Source organism: Micropterus salmoides, unplaced genomic scaffold (genome assembly GCF_014851395.1).
Source record: "Micropterus salmoides isolate LMB-PRFRI ecotype aquatic unplaced genomic scaffold, ASM1485139v1 Ms_hic_scaffold_1, whole genome shotgun sequence".
NCBI classification, from domain to species: domain Eukaryota; kingdom Metazoa; phylum Chordata; class Actinopteri; order Centrarchiformes; family Centrarchidae; genus Micropterus; species Micropterus salmoides.
Genome location: NW_024040040.1, coordinates 6,317,922 through 6,343,235, shown reverse-complemented (window position 1 = coordinate 6,343,235; position 25,314 = coordinate 6,317,922). Strand labels below are relative to the sequence as shown.

Below are 25,314 nucleotides of genomic sequence, written 5' to 3'. Positions count from 1 at the left end.
ATTAATCATCAGTCCCTCATGTTTCACCTGGTGGAAGCCAAGGAAGTCCTGGATGGTGGGGGACGTGTAGAAGATGTAGCCTTCAGCCGTCACCACCAACACAAAGCCGTTCAGCGCCTGGAGACCAAAGAAAAACCTCCATCATACCCAGTAATATTTTAGTAATAATACATCTAATAACACTTCTTCAGTTACCTGAAGCAGCAGGTCTCCCTCAGAGAAGCTGACTCCGTCGATGGAGGTCACCTGGGAGGTGGCGGCGGCGGCGGCTGAGGAGGTGGGGGTTGTGGAGGACGGAGTCAGCGTGTTCTGGATGTTTCCCCCAAACATCAGGCTCCGCTCGCTGCTCCAGCTGGAGCCGTTCAGGCCTTTCTTCATGGTGGCTGGAGGTGAAGAAGATTTTTAATTAAGTTTTTAATACGCAGAAAAAGTTCAAATGAGTAAAGAGCGAAACTTCCTGAAACTGCATTTTTAACCCCAAACTGATATTTCATTTGTTTTGTTTTGTTTTGTTGTTATTCCATTTCAACACACACATTTCTGAGAAGAACACAGAAGAAGAAACCACAGAGAGGAACTGAAACTAATTTAAGAAACAACTTTCTCCACCCTGTGTACAAATCTCTGCACAGAGTTGTACAACATTTCTAGAAACAAATAAAAAACAAAACCCGTTCTGTGCTGATGCAACGCCAACTGTGGCGGCCATTTCGGATGTCACAGCTCAGCTACAAACAGCTGATTGTGTTTACGAAAACACGCAACTCTTTCTCAAAACTATCCGCTAAAATGAGCAGCATAAAGTGAGAAAAACAGAAAGAGGAACATCTCATCTCTTTCCAATCTGGGTGGAGCTGCCTGATGTTTCCTGTCGTCTTACAACATCGTCGCTCAACTCTTCCTCCTCTTCCTCTTCTCGCACTTATCGAGCAGCTTTTATCAAACAGAGAGCAGCAGAAAAACAACCTAAAAGTATCCTCTCAGAGAGGAAGCAGGTGGATTCTGAGAGGAAACCAGTTACAAAATGATGATGGATGAGCTGACGGAGGAGGAAAAGATTCATGAAGCGAAATTAGTGGCATAAAACCCGCAACAAGGCCCTGCAGATGCTTCTTTTTGTTGTATATAACATCGTCCTCTTGATTTACTGACCAAACTTAGACCATAAAACATATTTTAAAGCCTCATGTGGCGAGGCACGACTAGCTGCTACAGACCGCGATAGGTGGAGGAACAGTATTGATGCCTTATGCCCCAAAGGGAGCATAAAAAGAATAAGTAAAGTAAGTTAGAGAGATTTCTAAACTGGAATTACCATCGACCAGTCAAGTGACAGTTTACATTCATGTCAAGTGACAGTTTACATTCATGTCTGTCCAGTAATGTTATCAACTAACACAGACCTAAATGCCTCTGACCGTAATTGGATAGACCTACAACCAATCAGAGCAACGAAACGTGCGACGTAGAGCTGGAAAATAATGAAGGCTAGTTCCCAAACTTTTTAAAAAACACCTTAACAGCACACTAAAATGTGAAGCAATGCGGTAACACAACCTACTTCTACTGTTCTACTTGATCAGCGCTGCCTAGTTTGACAGTATGATCGAAGAAACGTGCGACTTTTTAGATCTGGACGGTTTTTATACCAATCCAAGCACCGGGTTTGAAATTCAATGCCTGGGTCTGACACACACAGTGCATGGAGGCTGGCTCAGCCCTGTCCCTGTTAAAAAAACAAAAATAATACTCCAGGCCAAACGAGGATAACAGGCAGAGCCACAAATTATACCCACTGGCCTCCGAGTTTTCCCTGCTGACCGAACGCAGCGGGGAGGCGGCCGTTTTGGAAGACAAGAATCATGTGAAGTGATCGGCGACGGCTTCAGACGCTGACGGGGAATCAATCTGGGCCGAGCTGTTTTTTTTCTAATAGCGCTTTTGTACGCAGAGGAGTTTTTGTTCCTAAATGAGATGGCCACAACATGCAGCGTCTTGTCCAACAGAGCCAACATGAAAAGCATTTCATGTGTAATTTAGAGATACTGGATAATAACCCTCTGATTATAAGTTATAACTCCCCGAAAAAGTTATATAGAGCATTTCTTTTTAGAAATGTTCCTGTTTCTTTGCAGTGATTATATGTGACAAGCTCAAGTTTTGCTCTGAAATTAGATCTTTAAAAATGTCTGACAGCACAAAACTGTGGAAACTGTTCATGGAAAATTCGTCCTTTATGTCTTTAGGTGACTAAATACGCACAGAAACCTTTATAATTTAACTTAAAATGAACTTAAAGAGAGGTTTGTTTCATAAAATGGATGTGTTTAATTCAACCCTCTTCATATGTTATATTTTAGAGTAACATTACTTTATTTTTATGTCATGTAGGAAAAAAGCTGATGAGGGACTTTTACCTGCAGACGATAAACTACTTTCTAAACTATATTCCAATTAATAATAATTACAGTGATTTAAATAAACTGTCAAGTCAAGTCAAGTCGTATTACTTACATGTTCCGCTGTATTTGTGTGCATCGATAGTGAAACTGTATATGCTTTGAACTGTTCTGAGAAGTATTTCGAGTGATTTTCACTAAAGATTTGCGGATTCCGTGTCATATTTCTTGTATTTTGGGTTCCTGGAAGTTTTAAACTTTGTTAAAAAGACAAAATGATCAGTCGGACTTACAGCTGCGTTTGTGCTGAACACAAAGATACCGTGCTTGTGGGGTAAGGACAGATTAAAAGACAGAAAAAAAAGGCATATAATGTCTGCAAAAAAGAATTGGCCAGAGTATATTATAATATTTAGGGTTTTTCAGTTGACTAGTTCAGACATTTCTACAGTGAAAGTGGTCAGCTGGGGAGCTTTTTAAATTTCTAATCCTTCATGTCTTTGACAAAATGACTGCTGACGTGAAAACAGTTGAGGGGAAGTGTTGAGAGAGGAGGGGAGACGAGACTTATATTTAAAGTATGATGTTTGAGTAAGGAACCCATTATTTTGAAACCATAATGACTCTGAAAGCCTTAAAGACTCGATTCTAATCTGACGTGATCGCCAGCGGCGTCTTGGGACTCAAATGTTTTTCTACTTACTAACGCAATGAAATGAGATTTTTTGTTAAGTTCTGATTACCAAACAAACCCTGCCTTTTATGATTGCAGTAACACCAAATCAAGCACACCCTCTCAACCTGATGTGAACTCAGAGCTCCGCAAAATGACTAAAGAGCCGTGGCAGTACTAGGGGCATGCTGATGGTTTTATCCATAACTCAGCCTAAAGCCCCCAAACTTTCAGTTTACAATAACATATGACGATGAAAAGCAGCAAATGCTCACATTTAAGAAGCTGGAACCACTTAATATTTGACTTTTTTTTTTCCTGAAAAATGGATTTAAATGATTCATTTATTAACAAAATAGTTGCCACTTATTGTTGAGTCTATTGATAAACTGATGTCAGATCACAAATTGTTAAAAAGTTCCTCCTCCACTGAAGAGGTTCAAATTTTAAGGAATTGTTTGACATTTCTGGAAATTCGCTTGTTCTCTTTTCTTTCCAAGATAGGAAGATCACTATCACTCTCATATTCCAGAAGCCGGTTGGCTTAGCTTAGCATAAAGACAAGACACAAGTGGAAACAGCTAGCCTGGCTCTGTCTGAAGGTATCTGGCTAAACAAATGAGATATAACTTTAGCATTGGTGGTGCTGGTTACTGGATTTTGTTACCCTTGGACAGAACCAAGCTAGATGTTTCCCTCTGTTTCCAGTCTTTATGCTAAGCTAAGCTAATCTGCTGATGGCAGTAGCTTCATATTTACTGTAAAGATACTACTGGTATCACTATTCTGATATAAAAAGCTTATTTCCCCCTGAAAAACTATCAAACTATTGCTTTAACTTCTGTGAAGGCATCCTGGTTAGTGTCTTAAAAAGACTTTTTACATAGACGTAGACAAGTTCGGTTAGAGCCATAAAAGTACCGACAGAGTCAGATAATTAGAGATTTGCCATAAGAGCCTGGTACAAAGACAAGATCATGCCAGGGGACGACCAAACCAGATGGGTTGGTTAAACCATCTGAGGCACAAAGGACGGACTAACGCTGGGCACAAACTTCTTAAACCTCCTCCCAGTTCATCTGCGCGAGTTTCCTGTGCAAGACCAGGTGGCTTTACATTTGAGAAGCTAAAAGGTTTGTATCAAAGAACACATTCTCGAACTGTGGCAGGAAATTCAAATACTGTGGGTACTTGGGGCGAGATCACCAACCAAACTATTTGGCGCCCAAATAGAAACACACCGCGAGTGGCTTGTTTGATCAGAGCCATGAAAATATGAAGAGAACACTTAATTTGGATTATAGAAACAGCTGGTAAAAATACCCAAAAAGAGCCAAGATAGTTTGGACAAAGGCTGGAGAAAGAACCAAGAGGAGCGATAAATCAGCTCGTTAAAGAGAGGAAAGATGAAAAATATATTTTTATGACACTCGAGTTGCCCTCTTGTGCTGACTCACAACACCGACTTTTGTTTTTACACCGCCTGTTTTATTTAGTTTGATTAATGGTGCTGCCAACCACTCGCATTCCCAAAGCAGTGTTTCACTTGTTTCACATATTTTGGAGGTTTGGCCACCCTGCAAGCTCAGGCTCGGCAAGCTCTATTACTGATGCAGTACCAGTAAATAAATTAACATAAAAGGGAATGAAAAAGAGATTAAATGACACACAAAAGACTATTTAGTTCATAACACCGGGAATGCAGAAATGCAAAGTAAATGCAGCCAAACGCTCACTGTGAACATCTGACTGCAGAGATCTCACCTTCTAATTAAAGTGACGTTAAAGATAAATGAGCGCAAATCAAAGCATAAAAATAAAAATAGCGTACTGCACTCATTTATAATTTTATTTATGCATTTATCTATATGTAATGCAGCACAGCTTCCTGCATTCTCACTATTAATCTTACATACCCAAGAACTACAGCTAAAATAATAGCCTGTTAATGATTAATTCTGGTGCAGTAATGTGCGCTCTTGTTGTGCACCTACTCTTTGTCTGTTATATCTCTAGTTTTGCATTAATTCAGGATTATATGCCAGAAACAATACGCAGATAAACCACAATGACTATGCATGTTATTACATAACATAATGTTTGGTTGGTAATTGATTATAAATCATCTCAGGTACAAATAATAAAAAGGAAGCCGGGGCGAGAGAGTGTTCTTCTTATCTCATTTAAATGCACATCACTTGTTGCCGACGCGCTCTAAAAGTTGTGTGTAAACAACAAGCTGATGCTCCAGCTTTGATTGAGCTATAAAAAACCTGGCCATAAATAACGTCCGGTTACCTGTCGACTACCTTCCCTTCCCTTCCACGGCCAAACCTTCCCCGCGCTCACACTGAACCTCTGGTAATTTCCCATCCTGTGTTGTGAAATGTGTCAACATGCGAGCTTAAATAACAGCTTCATGTTAAAACAGACTTCTTCTCATTTTTGATCCCATGCTCGCTCTCCTCTCCGGGAGTTTTCCCCGTGTGCCGTGCCAAATGTTTTACTGCTCCCACGGCATGCCTTGCACGCCGTTTACGGCCTGATTTACGGCAAAGCGCCAATCGATTTCATGTCCTCTGACATTTCATGAATTTAAATGCTGCATTGTCTTTTGTCTTGCAGGCCTCACAGCAACCTGAGTAGGTGCCAACAAGCACTGCTTCTTTTAGTGTCACTTGAAAGATTAACGCAGCACATGCACTCCCTGCAACGCCCTGCTTCACATCACCAGCGATATTCCCACCTGGGAGCTTGCTCCAGCAGCCACGGCCTCTTGCTTGCAACCACTGGGAGCGTCCCAGTACGAACCACAGATATTCACTTTTGGGCATTCGGCAGCTTTACTAGAGCAGTTTTTACCAGGTTAAGAGGCAAGTGAACAGCAGCTGCTGGCAAGGTGATGATTTCAATGCTTAGGCTTGTCTAATGCAGGGTCAGCAACTGCAAAGAAAAGCAGAAAATTCTCACATTTGAGAAGCTGGAACCAGCAAATGTTTGACATTTTTGCTCATAAAGTTATCCAAATAATTGCAGGTGATTTTGATCTACTAATCAGTTAATCGACTAATTATTGTAGCTCTATTTAAAACAAAATTTGTACTTTTGTGCTTACTTGTGTCTTATAGCACGCTGACTATGTTTGGGTTTTGCTTGGACAAAAGAGTAAGGGAGGGGCGAGCGGTGACTGATGGTGCATTTAAGAGGTGTCGGAATAATCAGAATCTCTTTTTCCTCCTTAAATCTTTTTTGCAAAAAGAGAAATAAAATGTACATGGGACATAAATAAGTATACAGAACTTTGATTTGTGCAAAATCCCGTGTTGCATACAGAATTTGTTCGACCTGTAATCTGTAATATGGTTATAACAGTTTGTTTGCTGTCCATGTAGCGTGAACTACACGTCTGCGTGTTGTTTATACGCTCTGATAATGTTAATCCAACACATCTTTATAGTAGCGTCCATGTTGATTGGTCATCTTACATCATTCACAACATCAAATGTTCTTTTTGAATGCAGAGGCAGGCTTCTACAAAATGTTGCATTGTGGGTTGTGTGTAGCCTTAATGTTGCAAGGCTAGCAATTGTCTTCAAGTTTGTTTACAGCGGGTGTTTTAGAGTTAGCTGTGTTTGACATGCAGGAGCTTCCGAAGGCTCGTGTAACTTGTTTTGCTGCCACAGAGGAAATAAATTCATGAAAGAGAAAGGATGACGTACTTTCCCAAAAACAGCTGAAAAATCCAGGTTGTCTTATATTGGCAAGGTATTTTGGTACCTTTACCAAAAGTCCACCTGGGAATTTCACTCATTGGTTCCTCATCCCAAGGCGTGCTGAGCAGTGAAATCACCTGGCCTAGAGATGCTTTTAGAAATAAAAACATCTCTTGGCACGAGGTTTGACATCTTTTCTGTAACCTGACCGCACACAAACGTTCCCTCACACTGTAGGAACGGCAGGCGTTGCTTACGAAGGATCATCTTTCACTTAAGATAAAAAAGGTGATGCATGAGAGACTGGAGCTCTAAATTTAGACCGAGAAAAGTGAGATTTACGGTAATAAAACGCTCTGCTGTCCAAACAGAAACAGGACAGGATGGGACTTGTGTTCTTTGTTGACTAAATGAGACACATTTGCAAATTTTAAAATGCTGAATAATGATTTAAAAGTGCAAATATGAAACTGTTGTCCATAATTATAACACAAACAACATGTGGTGTGTTTGTGGGTTGTTAACAAATATTGAGTAAAGATGTATGTTACTCGAAACTAGACATAAGAATTTTAAGAGTGCACGTCTTCGGTTTCACTGTTGCCTTAGTGTGGTTTTGGTGTAAGCATGTGTGACTCTGTGTGTATGTACGGGGGAGGAGGTTATGTCTGGGCATGCTCAGAGTTAGGGCCTTCAACACACTCATACACACACACACACTCTTAGCCGGAGGCGTTTTGGTTTAGTGGTTCAGCGTCTCAGTGCAGCAAGAATGAGCTATTTTAGTACCAAGAAGAACAGTTTGAGACAGAAGTGTGATTAAGATGGGAAAACAAGAAACAAGCGAGGTATAAAAAGTATAAAAGTGCTGAGCAGAGAGAGTGATAAAAGAACAAGTGTGCTAGTTAGTAATAAATACAAAAAGCTTACAAAAATATAACAATATGAACAAATAAATAAATAAAAGTCTCACAAGAAAAAATTTAACCTGAGAGGACCATGGTAGGTACCTTGGGGAACTCCCAGCTCTGTTTCTGACGTGGTAAAACCCCACTTCATTCACCGCTTTACCACCAACGCAGATGTTAAAAAAGGAACAGCTGACTCCTACCAAACCGCAAGAACCCTCGTAAACGACAGCACAATGCTACCATAAACCTCCTCCACTTCGTCTCCTGCTATGGCTTTATAATAAAGAGGGGGCCTGGGGCAGCTTCATTTGGGTTCTGTACACCGATCTAAAAAGGTCCTGCATAGTGTCAACAAAGCTTGGTACTATGCGGTACTACTCTTCCAATCGGCATATGGTTATCCGGTTACACAGATGGTTTCACAATAACTTTATGGGGCTTAAAGTGCTCTACAACAGTAGTTCTCAAAGTGGAGTCCGGTGTCAGAGGCCCAGCGACACTGGGACAAAATCGGATCAAATGGGGGGTCTGTGGTCTACTTTGTGTCAGATTAGGGGTACTTGAGGTGAAAAAGTTTGAGAACCACTGCTCTACAGCACTACTAGTTCTGCATAGGTCTTAAATGTTGTTATAAATGTAGTAAGGTGCATGTTCTATAAAATGTAAAAAAAAAAAAAAAGTATTTAAGCCCACAGTCTTCAAATATCTGACCAACAGTCCGAAACCCAAACATATTAATTTTACAATCACGTACAATCAAGTAAAGCAACAAATCCTCACGATTGAGAAGCTGTACCTAGGGAATGTTTCATAATTGAATCTATTATCAAAAATGTTGCAGATGAATTATCTGCCATGTAATTCTTCAAGTGATCAACTAATCATTTCAGCTCTAGGAACAATACAGTTCCCTTTTAGAAAAGTTAGCAATAATCAACCAAGTTCAAAACTTCGTATACTTTATTTATATAAAAATTCACGAGCTCCATCTCCTCAAATGTGCATACTTGCTGCTTTTGTTCTTCTTCTATGATAGGAAACTGACAATATTTGGAGTTTTGCTTGAACAAAAAGACTAATTTCATCAGACCCAACAGTTAAAAACTATTCAACTCAGAAAACACACGACAGATTATCCATTAATGAAAATAATTGTAAGTTTTCGGTGCTAAAAGTCTTCCTATGGATCCTTCATGTTGACTAAAGAAGGAAGAGACTTCTTTCTGGGTGTGGACCCTCTACCACGAAAACCCACCCTGTGCACTTGCTGACCCCATTATCGAACCCACAGTACATGAATTCATTTCAGGCTGTCGCAACCCCATTTCTCTCTTTCTATCATATTTTTATGAACACCCCCACCCCCCACATGCCTCCATCTCCCAACACCCGCTCCGAAACACTCTGCGGTTTCTGTCGACTTTGAAACCCAAGAGCTGAATGGAGGCATTGTTCTTCATCCCTTTGGACTGCAGGATGGAGGAGGGAGGGAGAGAGGGAGGGGGTGACAGGAGGAGATCAGCATCACCAACACTCATGCTCTCTCTCTCTCTCTCTCTCTCTCTCTCCCTTTCACTCTCAGTCCTCCCCCCCTCGCTCTCTCTGATCCTCTCGGTGCAGGTCTGGTCATGAACGGCAAGGACTTGTGCGCAAGTACAGAATAGGCCTTGTCTGGTGTGGAAATCGAGAATGGTTTCACATTCAGAGTTCTGTTTGAGCTTCTCCAAGCTCTAAATCTGTGTATTTAACATGTGTCATCTGTTGTCTACTGTGTGTAGTTCCCTGTTCTGCTCCTGTCCCCCTTTGATGGGAGAAATCTTGTTGCACACACGTGTAATCTGCACCACAACGCCATTATCTGTCCATTATGGGGGGTTATAACAAGCTGTCACACTAATATCCTTACTACTTAATTAGAAATATACACGCATCTCTTTATAATCAGAGAAAGAACACTAGAATTACTTTTTCTCTATTGACTATATTTATAAATGTCTACGAATTCAACATGAAAAACTATCAGTGCTTGCAAATCATTTGCAAAAGAAACAAAGTGCTACTATTATAATTTTATTTGTTATCCCTATCTGGGGGTTGAACTCACATTTTTATTAGCGATTATACTATTAATATAAGGGAGGCTCGCTCATGATCTGATTGCTGTACCTCAGTAGGACCTTGTGAGCAAAATGAGCTATCATACTCGGCTGTAACCCATCGTTACATTTCGTTATAGACGTCCAAGTAGTGTCTGTGCATTAAAAGTTTTCCACTTAAATGGGGGAAAGGATGTAAAGACTTCACTGCCTGTGTATTTATTGGTTAACATTGTTAACTAGTAGTAGATTCGAGGGTTTGACCCATTTTACAATAGAATAACTCTTGTTTTAAGTTAATAAAGGTTATGTCCACATGTTTGATATCAAGGACATGTGATCATATTGTGCAGTGTGCTTCCAACGATCATACGGTAAGAAAACTACAATTTTATCTAAAAGAAATACACATTAAACTCAAGGTTGAGTTTATGATCATGTCCTTGCTGTAAATGAATTAAATAAAGAACAAGACATTGGCAACTTCTTTTAAAAAGGTTTGTTAAACTTTATAAATGCTCTACATAATTCAACATCCTCATATATGGTCTATCATAAATCTTGAGTGCAGTTGTTTAGATCAAATATTTATTCTTTTCAAACTGCCCTCTTATCCAAAAAAAAAGAAAACGTGCAATACGTCCATATTTGAAGATAATACAAGGCTTTGACGGGCAAGTAGTTTGGCCTGTACTGTTTTTTCCCCTTTAATCCAAGACAAATTCCTCTTCCAGGACACAATAAAACTAATCTTGAACTTTGAAAACTCCTGAAAATACTGTGTGTTGCACTCTTTACTCGTAAAAGTTGGTAATACAAATGTTTTAAATGCCTTCTGCCACCAGTCGCTCATCTCGACCTGCTGCCATCCATCAATAAGGCGTCCGCAAAGCTTTTGAGAGCTGATGTGACACTAATGACATTTTGTTTGCGAACCTCTTCTCTTCCTGCTCTCCTCCACACTTGTCGTTACTGCCACTTCCTGCTCTGCGGCTCGAAGTCTCACTTTAATGACCACAACTATTTCACTGATGGCAACGCCTAAAATGGAAATGGTAAACAACCCCAACATCAACCCTAACGACAATTACAAGCGAGCAGGCATGAAAATACACACAGTTAATGTAACATATGAAGAGGAAAAGTGTCAAACTGCAGGTTTGAGCTTCATATTTATTTATCCTTTCTGACTTCAGGCTGTCTTTTAACTTCCAGTGCAGTGGGTTCGCTGCAGACCTGAAGCTGACGGATGATTCCTGCTGTCGTTTCCAGGAAATGTGAAAATGTACGACTTCACACACACACACTCACACTGCAGGTAAACACAGGTTCACACACAGGCTGTATTCATGTGCAGAAAGTTCATGCTCTAAAAACACACACACACGCTGCTCCAGCCCTGAACCTGCTCTTTCTATGACAGCGCTGACCTCTGACCCCTGGCTTGCTACGATAAGCCTGAGACTGGTGGAGACGTCTCAGTGTTTACATTCCTCTGTCTGAACGGAGGGTCACTCTCGGGTGCCAACGCTGATACTACACATGATCCAACACACACACACACACACACGCTAATCATACCAATCACTCATCAAATGAAGGCCAACTTCAGGAGTTAATCTCCAGCTCGCTACAGATCCACGGGGCTCTACAGTGCGAGTATTTCACTGTTTTCTCATTGCAGGAAATGTTGAACTTGTTATGCATGAACGGTGATTACTGACGAGTTAGCGCCAAGCATTCACAAATGAGAAATTAACGAATATGTAGAGCATTTTTCTTTAATGAATGGAAAATTAAACTGCTGTAGCTGGAATTCATGATGTACTAGTGGTAATCTTGACAGTAAACCATAATATGACATTATTTATCAGCTGTAGGTTGAACATGATCACATTATATTTACTGCATTTAGCCGACATGCTGCATCGTCGTTAGCTCGCCTGCTGCTTTCAGTAACTATCTTTACTATCTGTGAATCTTTCACCGCAGGCTCAGCAATGTGAGCACAGCTAAATGTATTGGATGATAAGGAAACGGGTGGTCAGCTGGACTGGATAATATAACGAGATTGTGTCACACTTTGTGACAGTTAGACTGCAGTAAGTAACTTTACTGTAGTGTTAGTGTTAGGCTCTTCCTCTGGGTTGTTGTTACAGCGACCGAGAGGTGGAGAAGCTGTGTACTAGTATTGGTAAAACCACAATAAATCTAAATTGAATGTTACGAAGGAAACAGCGGCAGGTCAGAGCTAATGTAGCGTTAGCTGGCTGCATCATTATAGGCTAGTAAATAAATCGCTCCACATTTGCTTTTCACCGTTACATAATTTCTTACAGGCTAAATCAACAATTTGACATAATACATGTGGTACACAGGATAGTAACATGGGTCACGTTAGTTGGTGAAGTAATGTGGAAAGCGATACGACTTTGCACTGGATGACGCTAGCAACTGCTTGGCGTTAGCCGGCGAGCTAATGAGACTTTCACTGTGTTTCTCCAGCTTTTCTAATGTTCACTGTGTTTTTATTTGTTTTATTTCATCTGAACCTGTTTGGTCTGATGGGCTTTGTTTTGTATTTGCTGGTTGTTTTATGGTGTTAGTGGGCTGCATGTCGTTAGCTGCCGTGTTGTCGCTGTACTCAGAGAGAGGCTGGGGAGCGTGCACAGGGCTGAATCTGACCCGGTGTCCTCTCATTAAAAGCAGAATAGTGGCTGATGGAAGCAACGGAGAAAACAGGCGTGTGCTTAATTTCACAAGTGAGTTTTGAGCCCACTGACAATAAGGCAATGAAAATTAGATTTATTAATAATTAATTTCATTGAAAAACTTTCATATTGCCCCTTTAATTGGGCTACTTCACTTAAAACTTTAAATGTTTCTGACATGGATTTATTTCAATATTGAGTAATATGTAGTGCAATGAACTCTGATGCAAATGTACATTGTGTACAAATGTACAAATGTACAACTGAAACGATTTACAGACTGTTCAAACGGACAAAGATTGTCTGTAATAACACTTTCAGCTGTTTCATCACTGTTAAATAAATAGAAAATATGAAACGACCAAATAATAGATGAAACATGGTGTAACATTATGTTACCATGACAGCAGCGGGTCTGAAATTGCTTTTGGAGGCGCTGAAGAAATATTTCGAAAATCAATTTTAACAGACTCCCCGTTCTCGTGCTGATAATGTGCCATGCTACTGTAGTACACAATGGATAAAGAGAAGAGGAGTGATGGGTTGAAAACAAGTTTCGAAGAAGAGTTTAGACTCAGAAACCCCCAAAAAGGCAGAAGGGCACGATGTTGATCCACGGCCAGAGCGGCAAATTAACTCAGGAAGGAAAGAAAAAGAAAGAAAACGTCTGATGTTCGCTTCAACACAACTGATGGAAATACGGCTAATTTGCTTTAGCTGCACACCACACACACACACACACACACACACACACACACACACACACACACACTTTGCCTTGCGTGCGAACTTTCAATCCCCGGCATCCTGAGTTGAGAAAGGAGAGGAAGGAGGCCGGCGGAGGAAAAGACGGGGAGAGAGGGGTGTATAGTATGATTATTGTGTGCACACACACACTTACACACACAATGGCAATGGCTGCCAAAACGTCTCCTTTACTGGCTTTTGGATGGTTTGCATGATTACATGTTCTCCTATTTGGATCTGTTAACTGTTATTATACAGCAGATACTGATGGGGGGGGGGGGGGGGGAGGAGCCAGAGGGGGAGAAAAGTGAAGTGGGTGGGGAGAAAATGGAAAGAGAGGTAGGAGGTGAAAGCTGACGGTAAGTGAAAGTGGGCTGGATGTGGAAACAGAAAAGAGGTGAAGGGAAGTGAGAGGTGGATGTTTTGGTAAAGGGGGGAGGAAAGAAATGGGAGTAAGAGGACGGGAGGGGGTTAGGGAGGTGAGGAGAGAGACCGGAGGAGAAGGAGGTGGGTTATGGTGGAGGCAAAGGGAGGAGGACAGAGGTGGAACAGAGGGGTAAGAAGAGGTAGGATGCTGGAGACTGAGATTTTGTAAGAGGGGAAGGGAAAAAATGGGAGGATGAGGAGTGAGGAGAGACAGGAGGAGGCGGTGGAAGGTGGAGAGCGGGAGGAGAAGGAGGTGAGAGGAAGTGGACGAGGACAGAGAAAGAAAAATGGAGGAGATTTTGTAAAAGGGTGATGAAAGATATAGGAGCAAGATGAGTGAGGAGAGACTGAAGGAGGAGGAGGCATGAGGTGTGACGGAAGAAAAATAGGGAGCAAGGGAGGGAGGAGGAGGTGAGGAGAGAGTGAAGGAGGATGCGTAAAGTGGAGGGTAGGGAGAAGAGGAGAAGATAGACATGGTGAAGAAAAGAGGAAAGAAATAGGAGGGGGGGGGGGGGGGGGGGGGAGAGGGGGGGGAGGAAGGGGGGGGGCAACAGTCAGTAATCTGTAATGGGGTTTGAAACATAATGTAGCTCCGGTGCTGTTATCGCTGTCGTGCCGTGGACCCATTGAGGACAGGAAACCACACACACACACACACACACACACACACACACACACACACACACACACACACACACACACACACACGCACACACACACACAGCTCCCTTGACTTTTAAACTACTGAGTAATCAAGCTGGAAGAGGGAATAAAGGTCAATGTCAGTCTGCACCAAACCTGGTTGAAAAAAGTTAAAATAAATTATAAATATAATATATAAATTTCAAAAACAGAAATATCAGGTTTTATCTGCTCCTCCGTCGATGCCTCCCTTAAAACCTCCACCCAAACCCAAACTCCAGTTTCAGTCCACGACTGCAGATCTGGAGAGAAAAATACAACCTCCCAAAACTGCCAGAAATAATAATGAGCATCTGCCCACAATTAGCAGGAGGGCTAATTTCAGCCTCTCACTTAACCTCAATTCATTTGTTTCTCACTGCAGTAATTTGTCTCGATGCAAAAACATGGCGACAGCTTCAAGTGTTACCGGAGGAGGATCAGTAATAGATATCATTGCCAGCGGCAGCTGTAATTTAAATCCAGTAAAGCTTTATTAGCCCGACTCAGTGTGCCAGTGATCTGATTTGTTTCACTTTGATCGTGTGAATAAATAAATAAACCTAATTATAAATGTTGAGACGTCAGTGATCAATAGTTTCATCAGTTTGAGGTTGATTTTTATCTGTTAAACTTTCATTTCTGTAACATGTCTGCCAGATTCTACGTTAAACCAGTCAGTAAACCAGTCAGTAAGCCACGCACTCGCTCAGAAAAAAACAACAGTCTCTCAAAAAGTAAGTGAAGAAGGCAGACAGGAAGTCAACCAGTCAGTAAACCAGTCAATCAACGAGTTAGTGATCCAGCCAGTCCAACAGTCAGTAAGCCAGTTAGTCAGTAATCCAGTCAGTAAACCAGTAACTTAATCAGGCAGTAAACTGGCCAGTAATCCAGTTACTCAATCAGTAAACCAGCAAGTCAACCAGGCAGTAAACCAGCCAGTAATCCAGTTACTCAGTCAGTAAAACAGTCAGTCAAACAGTCAGTGAACCCCGTTACTAAGTCAGTGATGCAGCCAGCCAACCAGCCGGTCTGGTCTTAGCCCTGTGCGCTGACTGACAGGCTCTCTCGGAGCAGGCAGGCTCGGCAGGCAGCCAGTGGAGTTGCGTGTAAAGAGTTTATTTAGACAAGAGAGCGAGGAGGAGGAGGAGCGAGGGGGGGGGGGGGGGGGGTGCTGCTGTTCAAAGATGTTTTGGTCGGGCCTGAGGGATATCATTTCTGCTGCAGAGGGGGAAGAGGTCTCCCTTCAGGCAGAACTCAAGAACCCGAATGAAAGGTCAGAACTGACCAGATGGGACAACACGAGAACTTCCACACATACATACAGTACAAATATACATCTGTGCGTACTGTATACAGTTAGTCACACACTGATATAATGAGGGAAAACAAATACACACATACAAGTGAAAAAAATGCACCCAAATTACATGACATACTCACGCCTGTGTGTGTGTGCGTGTACACGGAAACACTATCAGTTTGATCAGAGGAGTTGGCCTGATCTAATGTGTTTTCTGCTGTGTGTGTCTGATCTTGTCAGAGCGATAAGATTTTCTCTCCTTTCATCTCTCGCTCAACCTTTTCACTGCATAAAATGTACAAATGAAAGGTGTTGTATGTTTGAACCAGGCTGCACAGTTAGAGACATCATGTTTGCTGGCGTTACTCCACATGTAGCCCTGCTACTTCCTCCACAACAATACACTCACAGACTTTAAGAGGCAGTAAGTACACCAGTCAGCAAACCAGTCACCACACCAGTTACTAAGACAGCAAACCAGCGAGGAATCCAGCCAGTCAATCAAGCAGCAAACCAGTCACCACACCAGTTACTAAGACAGCAAACCAGTCACTACACCAGTTACTGAGACAGCAAACCAGTCAGTACACCAGTTACTAAGACAGCAAACCAGCGAGGAATCCAGCCAGTCAATCAAGCAGCAAACCAGTCACCACACCAGTTACTAAGACAGCAAACCAGTCACTACACCAGTTACTAAGTCAGCAAACCAGTCAGTACACCAGTTACTAAGACAGCAAACCAGCGAGGAATCCAGCCAGTCAATCAAGCAGCAAACCAGTCACCACACCAGTTACTAAGACAGCAAACCAGTCAGTACACCAGTTACTAAGTCAGCAAACCAGTCAGTACACCAGTTACTAAGTCAGCAAACCAGTCAGTACACCAGTTACTAAGTCAGCAAACCAGCGAGGAATCCAGCCAGTCAATCAAGCAGCAAACCAGTCAGTACACCAGTTACTAAGTCAGCAAACCAGTCAGTACACCAGTTACTAAGTCAGCAAACCAGTCAGTACACCAGTTACTAAGTCAGCAAACCAGTCAGTACACCAGTTACTAAGTCAGCAAACCACTCAGTACACCAGTTACTAAGTCAGTAAACCAGTCAGTACACCAGTTACTAAGTCAGCAAACCAGTCAGTACACCAGTTACTAAGTCAGCAAATCAGCGAGGAATCCAGCCAGTCAATCAAGCAGCAAACCAGTCAGTACACCAGTTACTAAGACAGCAAACCAGCGAGGAATCCAGCCAGTCAATCAAGCAGCAAACCAGTCAGTACACCAGTTACTAAGACAGCAAATCAGCGAGGAATCCAGCCAGTCAATCGAGCAGCAAACCAGTCAGTACACCAGTTACTAAGTCAGCAAATCAGCGAGGAATCCAGCCAGTCAATCGAGCAGCAAACCAGTCAGTACACCAGTTACTAAGACAGCAAACCAGCAAGGAATCCAGCCAGTCAATCAAGCAGCAAACCAGTCAGTACACCAGTTACTAAGACAGCAAACCAGCGAGGAATCCAGCCAGTCAATCAAGCAGCAAACCAGTCAGTACACCAGTTACTAAGTCAGCAAACAAGCAAGGAATCCAGCCAGTCAATCAAGCAGCAAACCAGTCAGTACACCAGTTACTAAGTCAGCAAACCAGTCAGTACACCAGTTACTAAGACAGCAAACCAGTCAGTACACCAGTTACTAAGTCAGCAAACCAGTCAGTACACCAGTTACTAAGTCAGCAAACCAGTCACTACACCAGTTACTAAGACAGCAAACCAGCAAGGAATCCAGCCAGTCAATCAAGCAGCAAACCAGTCAGTACACCAGTTACCAAGTCAGCAAACCAGCGAGGAATCCAGCCAGTCAATCAAGCAGCAAACCAGTCAGTACACCAGTTACCAAGTCAGCAAACCAGCGAGGAATCCAGCCAGTCAATCAAGCAGCAAACCAGTCAGTACACCAGTTACTAAGACAGCAAACCAGCGAGGAATCCAGCCAGTCAATCAAGCAGCAAACCAGTCAGTACACCAGTTACTAAGTCAGCAAACAAGCAAGGAATCCAGCCAGTCAATCAAGCAGCAAACCAGTCAGTACACCAGTTACTAAGTCAGCAAACCAGTCAGTACACCAGTTACTAAGACAGCAAACCAGTCAGTACACCAGTTACTAAGTCAGCAAACCAGTCAGTACACCAGTTACTAAGTCAGCAAACCACTCAGTACACCAGTTACTAAGTCAGTAAACCAGTCAGTACACCAGTTACTAAGTCAGCAAACCAGTCAGTACACCAGTTACTAAGTCAGCAAATCAGCGAGGAATCCAGCCAGTCAATCAAGCAGCAAACCAGTCAGTACACCAGTTACTAAGACAGCAAACCAGCGAGGAATCCAGCCAGTCAATCAAGCAGCAAACCAGTCAGTACACCAGTTACTAAGACAGCAAACCAGCAAGGAATCCAGCCAGTCAATCAAGCAGCAAACCAGTCAGTACACCAGTTACTAAGACAGCAAACCAGCGAGGAATCCAGCCAGTCAATCAAGCAGCAAACCAGTCAGTACACCAGTTACTAAGTCAGCAAACAAGCAAGGAATCCAGCCAGTCAATCAAGCAGCAAACCAGTCAGTACACCAGTTACTAAGTCAGCAAACCAGTCAGTACACCAGTTACTAAGTCAGCAAACCAGTCAGTACACCAGTTACTAAGACAGCAAACCAGTCAGTACACCAGTTACTAAGTCAGCAAACCAGTCAGTACACCAGTTACTAAGTCAGCAAACCAGTCACTACACCAGTTACTAAGACAGCAAACCAGCAAGGAATCCAGCCAGTCAATCAAGCAGCAAACCAGTCAGTACACCAGTTACCAAGTCAGCAAACCAGCAAGGAATCCAGCCAGTCAATCAAGCAGCAAACCAGTCAGTACACCAGTTACCAAGTCAGCAAACCAGCGAGGAATCCAGCCAGTCAATCAAGCAGCAAACCAGTCAGTACACCAGTTACTAAGTCAGCAAACCAGTCAGTACACCAGTTACTAAGTCAGTAAACCAGTCAGTACACCAGTTACTAAGTCAGCAAACCAGTCAGTACACCAGTTACTAAGTCAGCAAACCAGCGAGGAATCCAGCCAGTCAATCAAGCAGCAAACCAGTCAGTACACCAGTTACTAAGTCAGCAAACCAGTCAGTACACCAGTTACTAAGTCAGCAAACCAGTCAGTACACCAGTTACTAAGTCAGCAAACCAGTCAGTACACCAGTTACTAAGTCAGCAAACCAGTCAGTACACCAGTTACTAAGTCAGCAAACCAGTCAGTACACCAGTTACTAAGTCAGTAAACCAGTCAGTACACCAGTTACTAAGTCAGCAAACCAGTCAGTACACCAGTTACTAAGTCAGCAAACCAGTCAGTACACCAGTTACTAAGTCAGCAAACCAGTCAGTACACCAGTTACTAAGTCAGCAAACCAGTCAGTACACCAGTTACTAAGACAGCAAACCAGTCAGTACACCAGTTACTAAGACAGCAAACCAGTCAGTACACCAGTTACTAAGTCAGCAAACCAGTCAGTACACCAGTTACTAAGTCAGCAAACCAGTCAGTACACCAGTTACTAAGTCAGCAAACCAGCGAGGAATCCAGCCAGTCAATCAAGCAGCAAACCAGTCAGTACACCAGTTACTAAGACAGCAAACCAGTCAGTACACCAGTTACTAAGTCAGCAAACCAGTCAGTACACCAGTTACCAAGTCAGCAAACCAGTCAGTACACCAGTTACTAAGTCAGTAAACCAGTCAGTACACCAGTTACTAAGTCAGCAAACCACTCAGTACACCAGTTACTAAGTCAGTAAACCAGTCAGTACACCAGTTACTAAGTCAGCAAACCAGTCAGTACACCAGTTACTAAGTCAGCAAACCAGTCAGTACACCAGTTACTAAGTCAGCAAACCAGTCAGTACGCCAGTTACTAAGACAGCAAACCAGCAAGGAATCCAGCCAGTCAATCAAGCAGCAAACCAGTCAGGAATGTCATTATGAAGACAGTAACGAGCAGCCCTTTCAGGTTAATGTTTCATTAGAAGGCTTTATCTCTGTCTGCTCTGGAAGAACAGATCCAGAAAAGTCGACCAGGTGTTGATCATCAGAGGCCAGTCGAGGTCGACGCAGCGCGATTTATTTACATATCAGGCTGAACTAAACAGCAACACACCCAGGTGTCATTTCAAGGATGTTTTCCCGGCATACGAGAGGCTTGCTCTGAGCTGTGCGTCACTTTTAAAAACGAGTGAATCAGAGGAAAACCCAGCCGACCTCAGCAGCTTCCTCTTCAACGCTCGGCGGTGGGCGGTGAAACCCCGAGAAGCTTCCGTCAAATGACATCAACAGCGCCACGAGTCAGCCTTCCCCTCACCTGTGACATTCAGGAATCGTTAAGGTGGACTGAGAAAGAGCTTTCTTCTGCTTCTTACTTTTTTATTATTAGCACGCAGCTTGTCTGTTGCATCAGGCTTGATCAGGCTTTCTTCACCAGATGTCATTGCAAAAAATCGCTTTTTTGTTACTTAAATGAAATAAATTCAGCTATTTCAGCATAAAGAACATAAAAATCTCCATGTAGATTATTCGATTGATCTTCTGTTTCCCAGTCTTCAATTATTAATTAGGCAGAGTGGGAATTTAGCTGCAGATTTGTCACATTTACATCTTGTTTTGTGCTAAATTTGGTTTGTATGATTGTTAATTACTTGTATTTAGCCAAAATACATCAACAGACATGAAAAAGTACGATTTTTAGATGGCGATTTTCTTATTTTTCTTTTCTTATTTTAACTTTCGGCTTGTTTTTTGCTCCCTAAAAATGCTATTTTAAAACCCTATGATTTAACATGACTTAAATGTATTTCAATGGGAGAACTGATATAAGTGTGGAAGTAAATGCTGTTTACTTTAACATTCTCAAGACAATCTCATGCTCATTTTCCTCTCAGTGCCTGGATCAGGATTTCAAGGTAACAAAAGAAACAATAAATTGCCATGTAAACAGAACCAGGTTTGGTTGATGCTGCAGCCTGCGCCTTTAAAACCCTCAAACGAGTTCCTTTTTTTAGGTGATGCCACGTGTTGTGGGTGCCTCAAGGCGGAAGTGGTAGCTCTTGGCTGCCACTGTGGTGAAACACAGACACACTCTGTCAATGATAGTGATGGTTCATTATTTCTATCGATGGTGGGTGGTTTGATAGAGAGATGTAGGTTAACAGCGTGCTGAACATCAACAGCGGCGGATGGCGAGAAAACCTTTTTAAAAAATACACGATGCACAGAGTCTACTAAAGGAGATAAGCAGGTCTTTAAGGCCAGGCAGCGTATTTAAAGTATATTTCTTTGTCACAAATCATCATGAATCGAGTCCGAAACACAGAGGACACCGAAACGTCATCACTTCCTCTTATCATGCTGGAGGCAGAAAACTGTAAACATTTTGAAGGGTTTCATTCCTGAAATGATTTGTATTTTGGAGACATTTTGCAGCAGGAAAGACAAAAAAAACACAATAAAGGACCCATTCAAAATCTGAGCCAGTGTGATTTAAGTGAATATTGCACTTTAAAAGCAATTTGCCCGAAGCACAAACAGAGTTGACAACATAAGAAGCCTTTAACAGAGCAGACCTTACAGACGTTTTCCAGACGCCGAACATTAAAGTGAAAAACTTCAGCTGGAGTTATCAGACAGCAAACAGCAGACTGATTAAAGATCGGTGTTGTGTTTCTGCAGTTCGCTGCCTGCAGCCTCCCGCACAATCAAATCCAGACTGCACACCTGCACAGCTGCAAATTAACATGGAAATCTGATACAAAGAGACATTATTTGTCTTTTATTAAATATTTGATAAAAAAAAACCTGAAACAAGACACTTAATAATGTTTTCTAAAAAACACTTTGACAGCTGGTAACTCAAAATCGAGTTAACCTAAGTTTTTAACCTCAGAGAGCTTAGGTGTTGAAACACTGAATACAGATCAGGTTTAAAGATATGGAGTATCTGTTGTCAGACGCTTCAGACTGCACTTGGTGTCGGTCTTCATCAATCCCACTAAAACACAGATTTTCCATCCATTCTTTTCTAGATATTTCCATTTGCAACATGCAAAGCGCGATTTTGCAACAGCAAAATAACATTTCCTTTCCTCTCCCCCAAACAACACACCACACACAGTTGCAACCCACGCATGAGCATGTGAGGGGCTAATTTAACTACCATTTGCAAGCGACGAACAATGGTGGGAAAAAGGCACGATTCTTACTTGTAAACAGGGCTGGAAATTAACACCCGGCAAGCGCCAAATGCGGGTAGATTTTCTGTTCGGATGTTGTTGGAAGGCACACCAACCACCACATTAGCAGGTAAATGTATTCGGCATGATACCGCCATGAAATATCTATTTGACGGGAACTAACAGCAGCCCCGCGTTCCTGCTTGTTGTCTATTACACTTAAATCGGTCAAACATTTTCATCCCACAAAAGCGGTGGCGCCAGGACTCAGGGGTCAGATTTTTTTCATCTACGAGTCCCCTTGGCAGGTGAGTTACTTGGTTGTAAATTCTCACACGTGCGTTTGTTGTTGTTCTCCACCTTGTTAGTCCAATAACGTTACAGAGATTCCACAGCTGATCCCGGTCCTGGGGGCACCAAGCAAAAGTATTTGTTTTCCGATTACTCGATTAAAAAATCTGCACTGCTAAAATAATAGATGGCCTTGGTAACACGTTTCTCCAAATAAATGACAGCAGCTCTACTCTATCACTGCCTCCCCCTTAAACACCAGCCACACTCTGAAATCTACAGCAGAACACATGATTGTTCTTTGTTTTATTATCTGCATTATATATCTTTCAAAAATCCTTAAAATCTGCAATCCTTATTCAAGCCAAGTAATATAACTTTGTTTTTACAGAGAGGTCTGCGAGTGTTTCAGGTGGAGGTGTAATGCAGAAAACTGTATCTGTCCTGTATCTACCGCAGAGAGCACATGTGAGGACACTCAGTGCAACTCGGGTGAATGCAGTCAAACAGGCTGGGTGGGTTTGTTCCAGCACGTCTGCAGGAATGTTACTCAAAGTCAGAGTATTTACTGCTACTATAAGTACTACTAATGCAGTTGATGCAACCGTACAGCAGCAAATACCTCATGAAGAAAAGCTGCAAGAAAAATCTAACCCTTATTGTGCTAAAAGTACTTTTAATACTCTTACCTGTGGCAGGCAGGCGTAGAGGAAGGAGGAGGGTCATCAGACATGAAAGAAAAGAAAAGCATAGTCAGAGGAAAGCTCTTGAAAATGATCACACTTGAGGGTTTGTTTTTTTTCCTCGAGTCTCACATCCAGTACGTGCACACACGACACCGAGTTGGTCGGAGAAATCAGGTTACACAGGTAATCGGATGAGGTGTTTACGTGCACTGCAGTGACCCGGGGCCCGTACTCGCAGATCGTAAACGCTCCTGTGTGGATCTCAAGCCTCGAGTTTGTTTTGATCCGTGAAACATGAGAGGAAATGATCCACAACTCTGTATCAGCATTGTTCCTTTTTTTTCTGTCAGGGCTAGTTGATGTTTAAACTCCATCTGTTTTGGGGCTGCACTGTTGCATGTTAGACACATTTCACCAAATTTCAGCCAGACATATTTGGGTGTCTTTGAAAACTCTGGGATCTGTATTACAACTTAAAATCAAGTTTTCAACAATGTTTGGCTGCACAGCAAGAGTTTGTGATGACTGACAGTATGGCTGCTAGTCAATCTCTAAATTAGCAATATTGAAGAGACACTGCTTTAATATTTGACCATATTTGATATCAACATACTTATTAAACAATTGTTTTTTAGTATTTGCTCTTAAAATGTTAAAGCCAACTAAAAGAAAAGGACATTTTCCAGTTCTTTGTGGCTCAGAAAAATAGCCACAATCTTCAAATCGTGTCACGATATGAAACCTCTGCAGAAAGCATGTCAAAATCTGAACTCTCTGAACCTAGAATTGAATTCCTAAACACCATCTGAAGAGCTAAGACACCTTTTTTTTTTGCCAAACTAACTGCTGACATCAAAGTAAAACTTTTATACCCCGAAGCTCTAAGGTATCATCACTCCAAACAGCATCACTCAGACGTTTTCCTTAATTATTATTGAGCAACAGGCATCGGGCATTGATTTTCTTTTCCTAAATAGATTTATCGTGTTTAGGACTGAAACTCTTCCAATGTAAACTCTGGGTCGGTCTCGCCACAGAACCCTCTGAACCTAAACAGTCAAAAGAGGGACCGGAGGCGAGCTGCTCGTCCCCTGACGGGGTGACAGAGACTCTGGATGGCATCAACACAGAATCAGGCTTAGGAAATCATAAGTCGAGCGTGACTTTATGCCTGTACTGTCAGTAAACACTGGCGGTTGAAATGAAAAGAGGTCTACATTTTGGCCAGGGACGGCATGGGAAGCGTGTTTTCCATCAGCAAGTCACAGATCGGCGAGGCTTTCCCCGAAATCAGCGTCGCCGTCTTTACGTCACGCTGACCGCAATGGAAAAGCAGAAATCTGTGAGACGTCACTGTGGCGTCCTCCGGGATTTCATTTGTGCTGTTGTTTTATTAAAGCTGTCATATCTATCAAATATGAACTGGACAGATAAATGTGTTCAGTGTGTCTGCAATTAGTTTTTTTTATCATTACAAGAGCTATAACTAACAAATATTTATATTATCAGTTAATTTCTCATGATTTCGGGGGATTTTTCTCTATAAATTGTAATAAATATTGACAAATGGTTATTGCGACTTCTCAGAACCCAAGGCGACGTCTTTAAGTATCTTAATTTGTCCAACCAACAGTGTGAAACCCAAAGATATTCAATGTACAATCCTATAAATCTGAGACAAGCATAAAATCCTCAAAGTAGAGATGCTGGCGTTGGGATGTTTTAGCCATTTTGTGTGATTAATGTCTTGAACTAAGTTATATTTATAGATATTCAGTTTACTGTCATAGAGGAGCAAAATAAACCAGAAAATATTCACATTTAAAGAGCTGGAATCAAAGAAGTTTTTGTTAGTTTCTTTAATACGTGACAACTAATCGATGAATAGATGAATTGTTGCAGCTCTGATAAAAACTAAGTAGGGAGTTAATGAATGTGAATATTGTAGATGGCTGTAGTAACCAGAAATCTGGTTTTATAAGGATTCTAACATTTACCGATGAAAATAAAACGTCCCACCACACTGTCTCTCTCCTCGCTTTGCTCCTCCTCCCTGCGGTTCGTCTCTCAGCTGTTTCTGCTGCTTTCATTCATGTGAATTCACCCTCTGGCCGTGTTTTCCTTTCAGCTTCACCGGCACTGCTTCTCCCCTCAGTCTCCTCGCTTTAACCTTCTGCGTCTCTGAAACATTTGAGCCTGTTTACTTCGCAAACACTCGATTTTCATTTAATAATTCTCACGAGAGCTGCGCAGCTATGAGTCAAGTCATTTAAATAATCTGTCTCAGTCATGTTTCTCCTCACACTATATGCAATCGGGTGTCATATTATTTATACAAAATGCCAAATTTTATGATTTTGTCTGTGATAGAATGAATCTCGTTTTTGCAGCAGATTTTCCACAATAATA

General features: G+C 42.0%; 1 protein-coding gene across 1 annotated transcript in view; it reads right to left on the bottom strand.

Moving 5' to 3' along the window:
• ahr2 (aryl hydrocarbon receptor 2) overlaps positions 1 to 25,314 on the bottom strand; it is an 84,132-nt gene that overhangs the window by 19,948 nt on the left and 38,870 nt on the right. Inside the window, exons 3-4 of the mRNA XM_038715410.1 lie at positions 196 to 383; positions 28 to 117 (exon numbers count right to left, since the gene is read on the bottom strand). Of these exons, the coding sequence (XP_038571338.1) occupies positions 28 to 117; positions 196 to 383 (278 nt within the window). The remainder of the gene's footprint in view (positions 1 to 27; positions 118 to 195; positions 384 to 25,314) is intronic.